Source organism: Gobius niger (genome assembly GCF_951799975.1).
Source record: "Gobius niger genome assembly, chromosome: 1".
NCBI lineage: Eukaryota > Metazoa > Chordata > Actinopteri > Gobiiformes > Gobiidae > Gobius > Gobius niger.
The window spans coordinates 7,519,708-7,539,437 of NC_136852.1; the positions used below are offsets into that span (position 1 = coordinate 7,519,708).

The window sequence follows — 19,730 nt, forward strand, 5'->3', positions numbered from 1 at the left end:
CACAGTAGGACGTCCTTATCTTTGCAAAGCGCGATTTACGGCCGGCCGGTCTATCAGCCGGTGTTAGGCCAGTGTGAGGCGTATAGAAACATCAGTGAGTGGCAAAGGTCGACAAAACATTCAGTGGGCTCCGGAAGTTCTCCCACCCCCTCTATGTTATTATGGGGAGAGTGAATACTAAAAATACTATGTAACTCTCTGTATCATAGGCATTAAACAGATTATACAACAGACCCTTTTCTTTCAAATCTGTTTATAATGTTTTATCATGGAGGAAGCACATGTAACTAAGCTGAAATCGTTTTCAACCTATACCTGTGTTTCCAATGACATCACGCATAGTTCCGGCGGCCATTTTGAATACCGAAGTAGCATTATGCAGTACTGTAACATGTAACAATATCTCTACTCAGGATGAAAATGAAAGATAACTGATTGACAGTGGCGCACGTTTATGTGAAGAAACCAGCAAATGTGGAACTCTGTCTGTCGAGCTACAGCGGGATTTACTAAAGATCTGCTTCACTCTGAAGACTAAATTAACACATCAAAGAGGAAACAGAAAACCTTTCTCTGTGATTTTTACAGTTTGTCATGTCAACAGAGTCTCAGTCTGAGTCAGTGTTTAAGCTGCTCAAGACGTTAGCATGCAACCGGTTAGCAACAGTCAACCAACTGCCAATGGCTTCAACACGATAAACACATGTTTGGCTCACATCTATGAACACTGAGGAAATACTACAGTAACAGCTCAGCTCTGACCTCTGTCACATGTTGTAGCCAAGGTCTGGAATGAGGTTCAGGGCTTTCTCTTGGAGAGGTCGGAGCTGAGCTGTTGAAGCTAAATGCTAACCGGTAGCATGCTAACGTCTTGAGTAGCTTAAACACCGACTCAGACTGAGACTCTGTTGACATTTCTTCACATAAAAGTGTCTCTGAGGTTGTTTTTACTGTTTTCTTCTTGAGCAATGATTACGAGCACATAAAAATGTCACTGTCAATCAGTTGTCTTTCATTTAGATCCTGTGTTGAGATATTGTTACATGTTGTAGTACTGCATAATTCTACTTCGGTATTCAAAATGGCCGCCATAACGACTGAAAGGCATGCATACATAGAAAATTCAAAAAAAACATTTCTAAGTGCATGTTTCTTGCTCGGTCAAGGACTTTCGAGGGGCTTCAGAGAAAGCAGCACACGAGGGTTCAGTTCATGTTTCTGTCTGCTGATTCAGGGCCTCGTCACTTAGCCTTGGCAGTCATTTAAAGTCACAGTGTTCACAATTTCTCGGGATAAAAGTCTGAAAACCATGGGCACCTTGCATTCAGTCTTCCCCTTGATACACACACTGCAAAGAGGAAGCTAGAAATAAGAACAACTGTCTGAAATAAGTAGAGCTGAAACAACCGATCCATTAGCTTTCTGGTAAACACAAACTAATAGAGCAAAAGTGACGATGGAAAAACGACTTTTAGAGGTTTAAAGGCAGAGCATGTCTCCAATCAGAAAGCAGAGTTAGCACAAAGAGCCTCCTGCAAACATTCACTTTAAGTTTACTACATCAACATGTCCTAAAGCTGCGCCCCTTTGCTTTATGAAGTAAAAAAAAAAAAATCAAGTTTCCATACACCTTTCACAGCCAAGCGATTCATCGATTAATCTTAAAGCCCACGGTTTGAGTCGGTAAGTAAAAAAAATCTGCCAGTGGAATAAGTCACTTTGCACTTGAATTGAAATAATCCATCTCAATTTAGATTTTTTTCAATCATTGTTTAGAGGTGCACTATGTAACTTTTTATAAAAGATGGCACCCTCAGTGACTTTTTTGACGCTCCAGAATCAATTGTTTTGGGGTTTCTGGCCCGTTTCTGGTACGAATTAAAAGGTCAAATCCACAGCAATATTGTTTTTCACCTAAAAGTTGCACAGTGAACCTTTTAACATGCAAAAAAAAAAGGTCAAAACAAGAGAAATCCACCATTTTTTACTTGGCAAGTCAAAAGAGTAATATTAATATGTTAAAGGCAGCAATTTCAATTTAATTTTTGGCAGAGCATATTGACATTTGATCTGCTGTTTGTGGGATTTTTTTTTTTTAAAAGTGGAGAGGGCGGTTCTTTCCTAAAATTTGGGGAAATCCTCCTGTATACCTTTAATAAAATCTAAATGTCTGACCCCCCAAAAAAATGCGAAAACGAAGCCTGGCTGAGGAACAATTTCCATTTCTGAGCATTTACCATTTCAGGACAGTCCAACCAACAGTGCAGTGGGTGATTAAGATGATTAAGAGAACATTTAGGTTCATGAGATTCTGATACATTCATTTTAATTTCTTCGTACGCCCGTAACCCGCCATGTTTGTTTTGAAACGTGGGTCATTTCATGTTTTTCTTTTTTCTCCTATGATGGCACGAGGCATATTCCAGGACGACAAAGCCGAGATTCAGGTTCGGGAAGCAGCAGGAGGAGGAGGCATCGTTTTCACACACAAACTGGCCATGGATTTCGCCGGGAAAGGCAGCTCTCCCACCATCTATGCGAGATCTTGACAAAAAAATGAACGTAACATTGGACGGAAAAAAATGTCGTGTCGAAGCTTATCGAGTGCTGTAACCAAAGCTAAAGGCGGACACACGAACATTAGGCTGTGTGACCTTTCCTCTTGGCCGGGCAGTGTTATATAATTACTGACAAATGCCACAGTGCTTTGTATGCGAGTATGCTTTTCCATGCAAATAGGTCATTGCACTAAATCCTAAACATTTGAGTCCAATTTTTATAATCATAGCTATAATTTCAACTCCCTCCTTGTGCCTCCACTGGCGATACAAGTCGGTATTCACACCCAAAAGCATCCCGAGTGTCTGGGCTGCGTTTGGGGCAGGCACGTCGGTCAGGGGTAGAGGATAGCCCCCCCATCAAGTGTCCAGTTTACCCCCTTTGAAGCTTTAACTGTCCCGGGAAGAAGCGGAAGCCTGTCCGGGGGCGAGCGGCGGGGCGATGGGGGGGGCCTCCGCGGGTCAGTTCTTGAAGGCCCCGTGGCGACTGGCTTTGCTGATGAAGTTCTTGAGCAGGTCGTGGTCCATGTCCGCGAAGGCCTGCGTCTGCGTGACGGCCGTGAGGTGGTTCACGCAGAACTTGAAGCAGAACTCCTCAAGGTCCTGGCGAACGGAGACGAGAGGAGGGGAAATAAGAAATACAGTTAAATTCCAACATAAGGAAACATGACAAGAGTGCAACCCGCCGCCATATTGCTCTAAGTTCCTGGGTGTGCACATCACAAAGAAGCTCTCCTGGACCATGCACACTACATCACTGGTCAGGAAAAGTAATCAGCGTCTCTACTTTTTCCGCAAGTTAAGAAGAGCCAGAGTCCCAGCCTCCATTATGTGCAACTTCTACAGAGGGACTATAGAGAGCATCCTGACCGGCTCCATCACTGTGTGGTTCTTCTACAGAGGGACTATAGAGCATCCTGACCAGCTCCATCACTGTGTGGTTCTTCTACAGAGGGATTATAAAGAGCATCCTGACCAGCTCCATCACTGCGTGGTTCTTCTACAGAGGGACTATAAAGAGCATCCTGACCAGCTCCATCACTGTGTGGTTCTTCTACAGAGTGACTATAGAGAGCATAGTCTCTATAGTCCCTCCCTATAGAGAGCATCTTGACCTCCATCACTGTGTGGCACGATGCCAGCACTGCCTCCTGCCGAAGGAGCCTCCAGCACATCGCGAGAGCAGAGGAGAAGATCTGTGGAACCCCTCTTCCCTCTATTAAAGGAGATGTACTCGACCCGTCTCACCCTCAAAGCCGTCAAAATCTTCAGGGACCCTTCTCACCCATCACACAGTCTCAATGCCTTCAGAACTGCGGAATCTATGGGTCAGTTCCAGTTGGCAAAAGAACAGTTTCATACCCAAGGCCATCGGGATCCCCTGAACCTGAATTGAAATCACAAAGCTACTCACTGCTCATCTATCCTGCCTGTCTCACTTTCTAACCGTCACAGAGAGGCAACAGGAATTACTGCAACCACAAGGTTCTGCACAAAATGCAGAAAATTTGCCTAAAATGCAAATGATTAGCAACTGTGATTAGCTTATAGGTCTAGCGTAATGCGATATAGAAAGTCTGCCAGCTAACGTTCAGTGTGTGGGAATTGGACAAAAAGGCGATTGGGTTTAATTATGTGATCTCAAACACTCAGAGACAAAAAAGAAAAATGGAAATGAATTAGGAAAATAATGATGTTTGTACTTTTTTTTTAGTCACCGTCCATTCCAAACAGTCTCCAAATATTGTGAAAATGATAATTTGGTAGTATATTGTGGAGCCCCAGATAAAAATCCAAGAAATAAAAAGCTTGAAGGAAAAAACTGATTTTGGGAAAATAACTGTGGCTGTAATGACATTTGATAGGTTCGAGTTGAAATTGTGCATTAAAGGTTCTTGATATGACCAGAGTAATGCCATCTTTTGCTTTACTAAATGTCAATTGCATAAAAATCTGTTAGATCTCATAACTGTAATAACACGAACGCCCAAGCCAAGAGTAGAGGTAGAAATATGATAAGCCTCAGGTCTGTAACAGCTTCTAAAACCTCTCCATGGCCGTGTGTGTGGCCCGTTAGAAGAATGTTCACTGCATGTCTGAGTCCTGATCGTGAATAACCCCTATATTAGATTGTGACAGTAAAGTATTTCATCTTTGGTTTGATTTTAAATGTGACCTAATGAGATTACCATAAACTGTAAAACTGATAAGGATGAATTGCTCCACAGAGTCAGCCAGAATAAGCACCGCTCTATTTGGATTGTGCTCAATGTAAAAAGAGAAACTGGAATAGCAAAAGCAAAAGAACTATTTGTGTGACTCCTGTTTTTCTGCAGCCAGGCTTTACTGCGCTCAATTGTTTAGTTATTTCCGACAAAACTGAAAACTCTGCCTGAGTTTCTGTGCTGAGCCGTGCTCTTACTCTGGCTTCGTACTTGACGGCGGCCGACAGCAGAGTGATGGCGTTTTCTTCGGAGATGCCCCTCTTGATGGTCTCCTGGCACAAACGCTTCAGCCTCATCTCCCTGTAGAACGTAGCCAGGTCTAACAGCCCTGAAAGAAAAGCAGACATGATTTATGACGATATGACAAAAACTGAGCAGCTTTTTTGGCACAGAGGAACTTTGTGTTCCTCTGTGCCATTGCATGACATAAATGGATGGATGAAATCATAGAAGGGACTAAAAACATCCAAAATTCATTGATAGAGAATCCCATTTAATTCACTGCCAAAGGAACAGCTCTGTGCTTTTTGGCAGAAGCTCCATGAAGCAGAGAATACGCTTTGAACCCCTTAACTCCCGCCTGAACTGAGCACATTTTCTCCAGTTCGGCTTTACCCAAATCTGAAAGCTTCTTGACAAAAAGCGTCAAAACAGCGTTGAAAATGAGGATGGAAATACAACAAAAAAGACCCCAAAAAAGCAACAAAAAAACAAGTGACAAAAATAAGAGTAATAATTGATAAAAAAAATAAATTAAAAAAAGACCCACAAAAAAGTGACCAAAAGCAACAAAAAAACAACTTACAAACCGACAAAAACGTGGCGAAAACTCGATAAAAAAGCGTCAAAAAACAAAGAAAAAAAGCGATGAAGAAAGCAAGAAAAAAAAGTTATGATAAGTTTTGTAGACCTTAGCTTTCAAATGAGGCGTTACTCTGGCCTGGGGGGGGGGTAAGAGGTTAAATACAATAATATGAATGTGAAGTAAAAGAACAGACTAAAAGCAAATGACTTGTACTATATCAAAAATGATCTGATTATAAAGAGAGGAATCGTTTTCCTCCAGATGCACAAAAACTGCCCCCCCCCCCCCAGTGCTCTGGAAGGCTCAGTCGTACCTATAGCGTCCTCTGGTGGCAGGTTGATGGTGTCCGTGTACAGGTACTCCAGGAAGGCTCGGTACACCAGGTACGTGAACTGGTGGATCTCGATGGCGTCTTCATCGGTTTCGTTCAAGAGTCCGCGGAAGTGTTCGCACCTGAGAGACAGATGAGAATCACAGCGGGTTATTTTAGACCATTTTGATGATAAACGTCCTTTACTGTAAAACACAAATATCTTAGCATACATTTGCACATGTGAAATGACGTCATGCGATCAGCTTTTGAAGTCACAATGAGAGACTCTCTTTATCCATACAGGTTTGTGAGGGGATCCTATTGTACATATTTTAGTGACATGGCGAATTAGAGCGACAGGAGGAAACTTACTCTGACAGAGGGCGAAATAACTGTGTAATACTTGCAAACATTGTGGTTTAGGCATTGCTTAGGCACAGCTACTTTTACTCATATTGATCAATGTCGATTTTCGATTCAATTCTATGTGTTTAAATTAAAGCCGCACTTTTCAACATTTTTGATTCTCCTGTTGACAACACAAAACATGTTCCTAATGAGCAGCTACACAGACACAATGCAAAGAATAGATTTGGACGAGGACCTAAACTATTAAAATCTCACATTTGGCTGCCTTTAGTCGACATCTCCATGGAGACGAGCTGGAGACGTCCCACTCCCAGTAAAGTTACAGTCAGGTCAGAGGAGAGGGGAGACGCTCACAGCAAGCACACGTTTGTTTGGTCCTTTTTTAGGTATTTCAACATTATAAATATCTATACAAAAATAAATGTGTGTATTTTATTCTATTTATTGGGTGAAATGTCGTGTCGTGTGGCTTTAAAAGTGAATAAACTTGGCTTTTACACATTTGATTCGCTCCCAAAGCCGATTTATATATTCAATTAAAGGGATATTTCAGGATTTTTGACATATGGCCTCATTTCGTAGTTATCCAGAGTGTTGCTGATACCTGGAGATATTTTCTTTGGAATTCATGCAGTTCTTATGTTTGAAGAGTTTCGTGGCGCATTTCTACGATAGCTAGCCTGCATTAAAAACATTCTGACCCGCTCCACAGAGCACCTGAGGCAAATCACTTATAACGCCAGACTAACCATATAAATGTCTGTGTCGATAGAATCATTTTAACCATTTTGCATTTAAAATAACTTATATTTGAGCAGCATCAGCTTCGTGGTTGTATAAGCTACGCAGCAGAGTAGTGGAGTGATCTGCTAGAAAATAGTCCCTCAAAATGCGATCATTCATGTGATGCAAGGTCACAAAAAATTATTCTATCGACAGTCTGGTGTTATAAGTGATTTGCCTCAGGTGCTCTGTGGAGTTTTTAATGCAGGCTAGCTGATACCATAGACATGAACTAGCCTAGCACTAGCCTAGCGCCACGAAACTCTTCAAATATAAGAACTGCATGAATTACAAAAAAAATATCTCCAGAAATCAGCAACACTCTGGATAACTAGGAAATGAGGCCCTATGTCAAAAATCCCGAAATATCCCTTTAACTAACTTTACAATATAGATACAGGCGGCATCTCGTCATAGAAGGGGGCGTGGCTTCGCTGAGGGGGAAAATAGAATCTTTTGGGAAACACAATTTTTCACTCTTTTTAGCCATTTTCTGGTGGAATATGAACTTATTCATCACATACAAATAAAGTCAAGTGTAAATCGGGCCCATACATATGGATATTTTCTCACAGCACATTGTTCTGTAGAAGTGAAAAAACGACAGTTGTAGCTAGCACTAGCAAACCGTTAGCATTAGCCCGATGCTAACATGTAGCATTATGTTAGCATTCTCCGTTATTTATTTTTTTATGGGCTGTTGAACCACTTTGCTCCTCTCCATGTCTTTGTATCTTTATTTAGTTGAAAACTATATTCATAATTCCGCATTTGTTAAAGTAGTTTTTGATTAATTAGAGAAAGTTTACATTTTTTCAAAATTGTTTTCCCCCTTAACTGTTTTCAAACCTGACCATATATGGGCAATTCCAGAGATGCCGTCTGTATCTATAGCTTCATCCTAGATTCATTTATTGCACATTTTTATTAATGTAATATTCATTGCATTAGTAGTTTATGTTTCATTTTGCACAATTACATGGGGAAAAAAAATCCTAGTTTGTGAATGTACCTTCGCTGACAATGTCTTTAAAACCCATTCTGTTTCTGATTATCCTCCAAACTGCACTCCCAAAATGAGCCGTCACAGCCTTGGCATTAACTGCAGAGCTGTCAATCAAAACGTTAAAGACGCTGACCGTACATTTAATCAGTAAAAGAGTGAAATCTGATCAACTAATCATGCGGTAATCTGATACGCCTTACGATACAAAGACATCCACATCCAGAGAAATCAAAAAAACGATCTGCCCATTTGGAGAATCACTCAGACGCTGCTTGTTCGCGTGGGAGCTCATCACTGCCGTCTCTGCAGCGTCTGCTGACTCTGACGTCGCTGCCTTTCGCTGAGGTCCGGGCCGTGGCAGACAGTCTGGCTCCTTCCTCCTGACGCTGCAAAGGAGCGAGGGGCGGAGTGCCGCGGGTTTGTGTGCGAGCGCCCGAGCGCGGTTATAAAAAGGCGAAAAGGGGAAACGGCGCGTCTGCCCTCTCGGCTTTCCCGTGACATTAACAGGAAAGACGAGGAAGCGGCGCTCGGCAGATGGTGCTTAAATATAGGCGGCGCAACACGGAGCGCGATAACAGTGTGCGGACATATGGAGCGGCGTGCTACAAATAGAACGTCTGCATATGTTGTATTAGTCAGCGCGGGTCTCTATATGCGGCTAAATAAGCTGCGTCAGTGTGAAAAATAGCCGCACATGAGCATAAATAAATACACTCTGTCTGGCTGAGTCCATTGATTGATTTAGAAGGGCAGGGATCCAAAATGGCTGCCACTAAATAGGATTTTAGAACTGCTAGACTCCAAAATGTAATCAAATTTCAACAGAATAAGGTGAAGACCGAGAACTTCTTTACTGAGAATATTCCAAAACATAAAGTCATTATATTTTCATAGTTACTAAATATACATTGTTTTTTGAGCATTTGGATTTCATTATAGCAATGTCTTTGTATTTTATATTCTTAAGATACTGTATCCATAAAGGCATACTAACTTATATGACTATTCTCATTTTTGGACAATGTTTAAAGCCTGAAAGTCCCACAGAATTTTTTGCAGTTTTTCAGGGGGGAACCTATTATACATGTTTCTTGTGGTAGGGAAAACCGGGGGAACCTGAAGACACAGGGATGAACATGCAAACTCCTCACAGAAATGCTCCGCCAGGACCTTAATGACTGCGTCACCAAGAAGGCGCCACCCGACCAACAAGTCAGGCGGCACGGTGGCACAGCGGGTAGCGTTCGTGCTTCACAGCTAGAAGGTCCCGGGTTCGATTCCCATCTGGATGGGGCCTTTCAGTGTGGAGTTTGCATGTTCTCCCCACATGCATGTTCTTTTCTCCGGGTACTCCGGTTTCATCCACTAAAAACATGTACAATAGGCCAGGATGAATGAGAGTGTGTTTGAGATTGAGAGCATGGGACAATGGACACAAATTACATGCATGTGTCGCATATATGTCCAATGACATTCACTGTCCCGACCAAACACACAAGTAAATATTCTGAAATATTCTTTACTCGTCTCATCCAAGTGACATAATGACCCTTTTAAATAATTCAATGTCTTAGAAGTGCTTGAATTAAGATAATTTTGCTGATTTTGAGTAGGTTTGGACCGTCTTGAAATAAGATTGTTAATTAGTTAAAGCATCACTTTGCTTTTTTGCAAGACAAATGAACTAAATCAGGGCTCTTAAAAAGAGAAAAACAAGCAACACTTGAATTAAGACAAAAAAACAAAAGGCAAGGAAAGACAAAACATGCTTGTTACATCGGCAATCTTAAATCCACTCAAAATCAGCGCAGATTCTCTTAATTCGAGCACTTTTATTAATGTTTTAGTGTCTGGTGGTTTTGTTAGTGGTCGAGGTGGTGCAAGAATCCCTTTATTGTAACCATAAAACCTTGGATTATATTGTAATATGAATATTCTACACTCTTTCCTCAAATACATGTGGTACAATCTTTAAGTGTGTACAACGGACCTGATTTTCAGCAGGGCTTTGTGGACGTGGATGCATTTCCCATCGACGAGAAACTTGAGGTCAGAGATTTCTGGACTGTCGAACTCCTTCTTCAGAGACTGGGCCACGGTCAAGTAGTCGTCACCCTCTTAAACAAACATCAGGAATGGCATCAACAGACTGAATAAATGTTGTCACGAAACCTTAAAGAAGTCTATGAACTAAGATGACATTATTATTCTTATATAGTGCTTGCTCACACACATGAATTGAATAATAAAGATTGCCTTGACAAACACAGTGTTCAGTGTGATAAAGGGGGGGAGTATTCTCTGGGCTGGGGAGGACTTCATACACAATCGATCGTGTGACAAAGGAAGGAACCGCACGTCCTGTTTGTTTCTTCGAGCGCCTCCAGGATTCCGTGACACAAATTCCGCCCGCGAAGCACCTGACCGCGGGGCTCAAGTGGGACAAAGTGAAAATTCCTCGCAAAACGGCCTCATACCGACGTTGTTTTCCTAACCTTTCTCCCAATTTCCTGAAGGCGCACATTCCTGTTTTCATTCACGTCGCTCCCGGCAACAATGCATCAAAACTGGGCAATCTGTCACACTGAGATAGGAAAGTATGACATTAAAATACCTCATTAGTGTTCAACTCATTGACCTTTGTGCACAAGAGACCCCAGACTGGACTGTCAAACTGCAGCGGGCTTGGAAAAATATTTGAGGACTAAGCTGGTAACATGAGAACTGATTAAAAGGTAAAGGTAGAATTGTCTTGCAGTTAAGAGTTGGTTTTCAGTGAATTAGATTTCATAAACCAAACACAAGACACACATAAAACCAGAAGAGAGTGCCCGAGGCTCTGACCAAAACCTGAGGACCGCGGTTTGTTATTTTTGCAATTTTATGGAGATTTGGTGCTGGAAAAATGTTAATTAAAAGTAGTCTGGAAATTGGAAAAGTATATTGGAAGTTCTATGGATACACTATTTTGTATCTCCAAGTAAATAAAATAAAAAATATATATAAATATTTACTAAAATAAACTTAAAGTCAGGACAGTTGTTTTTATGCAGCTTCATTACAAAAAAGGTCTCCATCCATAAAAAAAATTGACGAAAAAGTGAAAAAAATATGACACAAAGGTGAGGAAAAAATGAAAAGACACTTACAGGCAGTAGACCTAAATTGTAATTTCACAGTGTTTGTTTTGTTATGCTTTTGTATATTGTAAAGCCAGACATTTGTGGGAGAAAAACAAAGCATTTGCATGAATTGTATGAACTTGCAGGCTGGTTTTCAAGCATTTCTATGAAACGTGACCCTGTAAGTTGTGAGACGTGTCTACAAACTCATCCCTGTGAACAAATGGGATCCTACAATTATGTTGGGAGAGTGAGGAATAAGTTTGGACAGCAAGTAACATTTCAAGTTAGTGGCTTCCTCTTTCCTTTCTTGTAATAATAATGAGGTAGGCCATATAAGATTTTTAGTAACGATTTCCTAAAAATGACCCACTTGTATCCCAAAGACATGATGTACAAATGTTTAAATCAAATATTGAACACCATTTGATTTATTCACAACCACAAAAAAAGCAGTTTTAATACGAAGAAAAAACCGTGTCAGAAAATCCTTAGTTTTCTGTTAAGTCGATAATAATACATATTGTAAAATGACTGTTGTTGTTCTTGGTGTAGTTCCGAGTCCATCAGTGACCGACCACATTGAACACCATCAGTTTTATTTCCAAACTGGGTTTTTAGCTCAGTTTGGAAATCAAAAATGTCCTCACTTTCTTCTAAAATCCCAGCAACTGTCCCCAATCACGCCCGACTCAGTGCTAGTGATTCCTACTGTCGTTATAACTCTGGATGTTCTTAGCGTTCAAATGGGAGTGATCAAGAGTGAAACTTGTGCTTGTGTTTCTGCTTTTTAGTGCGTATCCTTCACCTTCAGTCACCAGACATTAATAAGGCCGCGTAAACAAAGAAAATGTGTAAACCCTTGTCAGTGCGTGCGGTGGCGTCTTACCCACAGACAGCAGGTGCCAGGTGACGGCGGGCGTGGCGAAGCAGGCGAACACGTCGTCTGTGGTGCTGAAGTGCGTGAGGTGCGGACTGGCCACGGCCTGGCCCCGGCACTGCCCCCACATCAGCACCTGCCCGCTCTGGGTCTTGGCTGCGGACGTGTGGCTGGTGTGACAGGCCGCTACCTCCACCATCCTGCAACACAAAACGCAAAACAAATGTCAAGGCAGACGTGGGAGAAAACGCCTAATTGGGATGTTTATGACTAGTTTTTGGATTGTGATGAGACTTAAAGGAGCTGTACCCGATTGTACTTTGAGAAATGCAATGAAAATTATTTTATCCTCCTTTAGTATAATATAAACTCAAAGGTTTGTGGGGAAAACAGCGTGCACCAAATTATGAAACATTTGCATCAATTTCGTGAACTTCCATGCTATTTTTGTAGCATTTTGTGGCTTCTCCTTTCATTGTTTGCAATAAAAAAAAAAAACAGTTATAGGGCCTTTAAGTTCACGGTGCACTTTTAAACCCTAAACCATATGTGTCAAGGCCCGATGATTTAATGTGGCCCTTTGAGGAGCATGAATTCCTGTGCATGTCAAAATAAAAGTCTGTAGTCCATTCCTGTGTAGAGTTATGGATTTTTAAAGAAATAACCAGTTTGCTCACTCCAGCCACTAGGGGGCAGCTTAGATTTAAAAAAGGAAAGAATTCCACCCCTGTCCATCAGAGGGCACTGACATAACAGATCAGGATATAAACAGCATATTATAGCCATGTGGTAAATGGTCAGTCGGGCCTAGGGCGGCTGTGGCTACAATAGTAACTTACTGCCATCGAGTGTGGAGTGAATGAATAATGACTTTATGTAGCACTTTGATGTGACACAGGCTGATGAAGCACAATAGCCGTTAGGCCACAGTCCTTCACAATATATGCGGCTCATGACGTGCTGTGGGGGCTGAATTTCGGCCCTCGACCCACACAATTTTCGACACCCCTGCCCTTAATAATTTTTTTTTTTTTTTTTTAAGTCTGTGTATTCATAATTTCTAAAGATTTTGATCCATTCCAGCGCACAGAGCAGTGATGTGGATACTTTCAAGAAAATTAGACACAACAGAAAAGTTAATGTAAAAAAAAAAAGAAGTAAGAAATTTAGTGACATTTTAAGTGACTAAATGAGCCTTTTATATTTTCAACATACTGTGTAGAAAGGTCCAGTAATGTCACAATTTCTGAAGGGATTTAATGCCTGCTGGAACCAAATAATCATAGGCCTGAGTTTAGCCTTTTATCCCATCACTCTGTGGAGCCTTTGAAATGTCCAAACTGCGACTTTGTGCTGATTACTTTCGCTCTCAAAGCCCTATTTAGAAATAAATAGAAACAAATGGCTCCTTTTCAGCCTTAACTAACAGCTTAAAGAGCTGCAAATGCTGATGTAGCTTTAAATTATTCGTTCAAGCCCTTTTGCCCATATCTTAACTTCAAAATCTTTCTATGCATCATCAGTTTTTCATGTTAGATTAATTGGTTGCAAACACCCCAGAGTATGTTTATTATTTATTGCTGCAATAACATTCAACATTTCCTGATGAAAAGTAAATTACTGTCACGACAGGGTGCAGTTTACGTGACGTCAAATCTAAACTGACAAAATTCAATATATCGCAAATGTCAAACTACGTTGATGTTGCCTTTGATATTTCTAAGGCTCACCTCTCCTTCTCGGTGTTTATGAGCGTGGGCACAGCTTGATTGCTTTTGTTGCCTGTGCCCAGCTGCCCGTACGAGTTGGCTCCCCAGGCGTAGACAAGGCCCTCGTCTGTGAGGGCCAGAGTGTGCGCGTACCCACAAGCCACCTGTGAGTGGAGCCAAACAACAAAGACGTTTAGATTACTGAAGCACAGTCTTTAAAGAACTCGCTCTTACCTGGACGATGCCGACGCCCTGCAGGGCTGCGATCCGGCACGGCGTCTGCTGATTACCATTGTTCCCCAAACCCAGCTGTCCGTTGCAGTTGTAGCCCCAGCCGTAAATCTGAAACGGCAGCGTACAGTTACCAGATTGTAAAACACGCCTCCTATAAAACGCCATTGACCGACAACGAGGCGCTGATTGACTCCTAACATGAGGCAGAACCTATAAATGCCAATGACTGCAACAAGTCAACACCAGTCATGTTATACGCAACAAAACTTTACTCTCTCTCTGTCAGAGCATTGGGCACATTCCCCCTTTATCTCACATCATCATATTAGTGTAAAGTTTAAACCATTTAGATCCTATTTTTCCTATAGCTGTTACCATTTAGCTATCAAACATTGCAAATTGACTCCGTGCATGACTTCAAATCATAACAACGCTGCCCAAGAAGTGACTTCCTGTTTCGCTCCAGCACACCAAAATAAAAGCAGCGTCTTATTCATTACTTCAAATTTCTTTCAGCCTAACTATTAACAGACAAAACATTGAAAATGTGTGTATTTAATTATTTTCTTGTAATGTTGCAAGTACCTAATGAATGAGATGAGCTGTGTGATTTTATTTTGGAGTGCTGGATCGAAACAGGAAATCACTTCTTGGGCAGCATTGTTATGATTTGAGGCTATGCACAATTAGTCAATTATGAACGTTCCAAACCATCATCCGCATTTAAGTGAAGTCAGAGCCTAGTTTGATATCTTTAAAGGAACAGCCCAAGGATTTTACATACGGAGATATGTTCTTTCCTGAGTTTAGAGTTCATGCGTACCTGTCTAGTCTTTGTGCGCACGCTCAGTCTCGCACAGCGACCCAAGATGTTGCTAGCATTTGGCCTCTCCCAGCTTATTCCCATAGCTCCAAACGGGGGTGGTTAGAAGCGACCACACTCTTCCACGGGCACGCACAAAGACCAGACAGGTACATATCAACTCGTCTAAGCTCAGGTAAGAACATGTCTCAGTATGGAAAAACGGTGGCCTGTTCCTTTAATGAATGTACAGATCTTTTGAGATCATACCTCATAAAAGTCAGTAAGTTCCCTATTCAGGGTCTGATGTGTGATGGCTCTTCTACATGCTCCTCGATCACTCACCAGCTCCCCAATGCCTCATCTCACTAAGTCTTCTCTAACTTTACTCCATTTCTTCCTTGCCCTCACTACGTGTCTAAACCACCGGAGGCGCTGTCGTGCTGCTCTCTCAACTTTCTCTTGCAGCTGCTTGACAAAAATTGCATCTGTTGCAGTAACCATGACACAAAAAGTGAACACGTTTTTAAATCCAATTGAATTTTCCTGATAAAACATGTAAATTGAACAGTGTTTTGTTGTGTTGTTATGTGTATATGCCCATTTGTCCCAAGGCTCCAACACTTCTAGATCTAGTCCCAATAAAGACAATAGTGCGCAGTGTTTAGGGAAATGTGTCTGTGTCAGAAAGTCTTGACTCTCGTAAACACTGAAAACCTTTCCGGAAGGTGGTCACACGCATTACCTCCCCGTTGTCCAGCACGGCCATGGAGCAGAGCTGTCCACAGGCGATGTTCACCACCACTTTGCTCTGCAGACAGCTGCTCACTCGGCGAGGCGTCGGCTGGTTGGCGGTGGAGCCTGAGCCCACCTGCCCCGAGTTGTTGTATCCCCAGGCAAAAACCTGAAAACACAACGATATCACATGAAAGTCGTACAGGAGAGATTCTTTTCTAAATCATACGCAGCCCTTAGACGTGGCCTCGAAACGGGTTTAGTGAGAGCTGACAGACCTCTCCATCCGTGGTGAGAGCGATGGTGTGATGGGAGCCACAGGCGACCTCGGTGACCCTCTTGCTCAGCAGGTTGGTGGACACGAGGGCAGGCGTCAGGCCGTGGTTGGTGGTGCCATTGCCCAGTTGGCTGTATCCATTATGTCCCCAAGCAAACACTTCGCCATCTGAAAGGCAGTGGGCAAACACTGAGCCATGTTGTTTTACAGGTTAATATTTAATACAGAGCAGAGGGGCAGCAGGTGCTTTCAAAGATTTAAACGTGCCTTTATCACAGGGAAGAGGAGACAGCTGCTGTGTTCATTTTGACGACATATTTTTGCTAAGTTTTAGTCTAAGTCTTTTGACAAAAATGTACCTTTAGTCAAGATTTACTCTCACATTTTTTTTGCTTTTGTTCTAGTTGACAAAAAAAATCTGTTGTATATTTTATTCCACTGAATCTATAATCAATTTAGTCAACTTTACATTTATATCAGTGTATTCAACATAATAAATCATATTCTCTGCGCCAAAATTATGGGCAAAATGAACACTGTAAGTTTATTTTGTAATTTCACAAAGGAAAGTCAATGTGCGTCCTTGTATTTCCTAGTGTGTAACTTGACCTGTGAATAGCTTTGTACATTAAGTCCAAAAATTAAACACATTTTTCAAACCAAAAAGACAGAAATTGACTGCAGACCATTCATAGATAAAGGTTATAGGATAGTTGTGGGTGCTAAAACTAATTATTATTCACAACATGTCTTGAAATACTGAAGGTCGGCCGGTGAAGTTTCATTTTCTTTTCTGAGAGTTTTTCTAAAAAAGCAGTTTCTCGCTCGCTCCGAGACAAACGCTGCCCTTTCTTTAAAGCTGTGGGTTAGTGATCTACAAACATCCAGCATTTCTGAAAAGAACGCGCTTTTGGAGAAACTTTACAGATGTCAATTGAAAATACGCAGCTCGCTCGGGTCCCAGAGAATATAAGTTGCTGAAGAACTGAATAATTGAAATCATAATGTGAGTGGAATATGCAGTTTACACATCTAGTGTCATGTGGTTTCTTATTTTTCAGTCATCTTTCAAATGTTAATGCACAATTTTTACAGTCCTAATTTTCACAATCCCTTCAAAGCATTTATTCCGAGAGCTGGAGCCTTTCTGCTTTGTTTGTTTGGGCTGTTTTTCTTTTTTTTGGCTCGCTGACACACACCCAAATCACAATCACAAAAAGCAGACTGCATCCATCGGGTCTAATGCTATAATAAGCTCTAGAGGTCTCCTGAGGAAACACCCTCGTTGCGGAAGGATAAAAGTGCCCTGGAATACCTGCCGTCGCGATAACCACATGCGGCCCCGTCCCGTAGCTTAGAGACACAATCTTCTTTCCGCACAAAACATCAATCCTCCGCGGCTCGATGGTGCTTTGAAGGTCTCCCAGCCCTAAACATCCGCTGCAGTTGGTTCCCAGAGCAAACACCTGCAAACAGGACACACAAATATCAACATGGATATAGCGACTGTGAAGACATCGATATGTACAACCATTTCACATACACAAACACCGGACATTGTCAACTTAACTATGTTTCAGATTTTGCTAATGTTTTGACCGAACAAATTACTAAACTACTAACACAACATGTGAGATGCTAAGAAGTACATTTTTCATAATTGTCACTGTGCAAACCGGGCATTCTGTACCATATGGTCCACAAGATCAAGACTTCTACAGAACTGTCTTCCTATGTCACCGTTTTTCTTCTTCCAACTTCTTTATAAAATTGTTCCCTAACTGATGAAAACTATGATAAAACGCACCACAGGCACTAGAAATTTCAATTCTATTCAACTTTATTCCTTTCTCTGCTGATTGTTTTTAAATGCCTAAATTCGCTGGCACCTACAGTAAGTATCTGTCAGAACTGCTGCAGCTCTACTGTCCTTCCAGAGCTCTGAGGTCTGCTGACCAGCTCCTTTAGTCTGTTCCTAAATCCAAGCGTGTGTCCAGAGGTGACCGAGCCTTCTCAGTGGCGGCGCCTAAACTTTGGAACAGCCTTCCTCTACATGTGCGCTCGGCTCAGTCTGTAGCGGAGTTTAAAACCAAATTAAAAACTCATCTTTTTGCTTTGGCCTTCGGTTCCATGTAGACCAGACACAGTTAGTGCCTTTATATATTACCTGTGTTTAACTTTTATTGTGTTTATTGTACATATTGTTACTGTTCTTGTACAGCACTTTGGTCGACTATGGTTGTTTTAAATGTGCTTTATAAATACATTTGACATTGACATTGACATTGACATTATTCCGGACTTGTGGTCCATTAAAAAAATAGACAAGCAATGAATGTGGTATCCTAATGCGACCTATTTAAATATGGTTACGTGAAGTGTTACATGATAAAGTATAATCACACAAAATTAAACAATGTGGCTTTTCTAAGCGGATAAAAAGTGGAACTATAAAGCAAGGCGTAATAATACCAGGAGTAGTTCGACATCCGCACAGTAATATCCTCACTTTACTGTGCGGATGTCGAACTACTCCTGGTATTATTACGCCTAACAAGATAGTTCCCCTTTTTATTCGCTTAGAAAATCCACATTGTTTAATTGTTAACAAGAGCTTGGTCGCTTCTATCTTCACCTCGTTTGGAGCTATAGAGGAGAGGGGGAGAGGCTAAATGCCAACGCCGTCTGTGCTGTGTTTACGTGACTGAGGGCACGTGTGAAGACCAGACAGGTACAAATGAACTTGTCTAAGCTCAGGTAAGAACTTATTTCAGTATGAAAGAAGGTGGCCTTTTCCTTTAAAAAGAAAATAATGCCTCCACAAGTCAGACTGATAACATGTCGCACTCCATTTTATAGTTGTGAGAGACACAAGTATTTCATTTTCAGACATGGTCAGTCTACACAGAAAGCTGTACATCAAAGTTCGTAGTACGGCCTGTAAAGTGTTCGCTCTGGCGTTAACAAACATTTCTGGTGCACTTGACCATCTTGGCTTCCTCAAAAGAACACACAAAGCATCACCTGAAGCCTGCACATACTGGCTTTCTTTTAATAAGTCCAGGTGAGTGAGTCATGTACTTTCAAACTAGGCAATAATTAAAAAGCAAGTGCAACAGCCAAATGTGGGTAAAGCTGAACAGGAGAAAAATGCGCTTGGATAAGAGGTTAAAAACATAAGAACTGATTAGTAATCATTATTTCTGGGACACATGCGGCTCTTTGACTGCATACCTTTGGGCAACACAACCTTGTCAATATAAATGTGCCAGTTTAGCAGCATCAGCAACATTGAAGGTAGTTGCATCAAAATCTTTAAAAAGTTACTGTCTACTACATAAACTTTTTTTTTTGTTCTTTGGTCGGAAAGGAGGAGCGTTGAGGTCAATCCGGATTTGCTGAAGCGAGGCAGAAAAGCTTTGTTCATAGATTACACCAAGCAACGCCGGCATATTTCTAATCTCCATTCAATATTTGCTCATGTTTTTAGCCACAAAAGCGAACAAGGCAAGCAAGATTAGACACGCCCCACACCTTTTGGAGCAGCGTGTAAACAGTGCTTGCCGGGGAATTAGGCCCATACGTCTAAAGATAGCTGCATTCTATCTGCTTATCCCGGTGTGCTTGGGAGTGTGCACCCATTATTGACTGGCTATTTTGAGCTCTGCGGTCCCTCTGTTCATTTTGCTACAGAATATATTGTTGATCCTTTTGTGAAGAAGATTGAATGTCCAAAAAAAAAGAAAAAAACTTCAAATGTCAAGTATGTACCTCGTCATTTACTGTAACATAGATGGCTTCGTTCGCAGCGCTGCCAAATACACAAGCCTGACGGATAAGCCGCAGTTCCTCTGGAGGAAGGAGTGCAAATACTGGCCACTTGCCCACGTCCAGCATACTACAAACTGAAAA

At 41.6% G+C, this 19,730-nt stretch overlaps 1 protein-coding gene across 2 annotated transcripts; it reads right to left on the bottom strand.

Annotated features, from left to right (window-relative positions):
* Window positions 1-3,000: 3,000 nt before the first annotated feature.
* Window positions 3,001-19,719, bottom strand: rcbtb2 (regulator of chromosome condensation (RCC1) and BTB (POZ) domain containing protein 2). Of its 2 annotated transcripts, none has more exons than XM_079574423.1 (11): window positions 19,590-19,719; window positions 17,134-17,284; window positions 15,820-15,986; window positions 15,552-15,710; window positions 14,005-14,112; window positions 13,792-13,934; window positions 12,071-12,261; window positions 10,050-10,176; window positions 5,902-6,041; window positions 4,994-5,111; window positions 3,001-3,161 (listed from the first exon to the last, which is right to left on the bottom strand). In XM_079574423.1, the coding sequence occupies exons 1-11, from the start codon at window positions 19,713-19,715 to the stop codon at window positions 3,128-3,130; spliced, it is 1,464 nt and encodes a 487-aa protein (XP_079430549.1). In that variant the 5' UTR covers window positions 19,716-19,719; the 3' UTR covers window positions 3,001-3,127. The 2 variants fall into 2 exon arrangements, with proteins under 2 accessions (XP_079430549.1, XP_079430548.1); XM_079574422.1 differs by having other exon boundaries at window positions 4,981-5,111.
* Between the last annotated feature and the right edge of the window lie 11 nt (window positions 19,720-19,730).

Excerpts from the sequence above, each read along its gene's own strand:
- rcbtb2 (XM_079574422.1), bottom strand. The coding sequence starts at position 19,715 with ATGCTGGACGTGGGCAAGTGGCCAGTATTTGCACTCCTTCCTCCAGAG. Across the intron at positions 15,987-17,133 it reads TGTGGTTATCGCGACGGCAG|ATGGCGAAGTGTTTGCTTGG; the intron begins GTATTCCAGGGC and ends ACTGCCTTTCAG. Across the intron at positions 3,162-4,980 it reads CCGTCAAGTACGAAGCCAGA|GACCTTGAGGAGTTCTGCTT; the intron begins GTAAGAGCACGG and ends TCCGTTCGCCAG.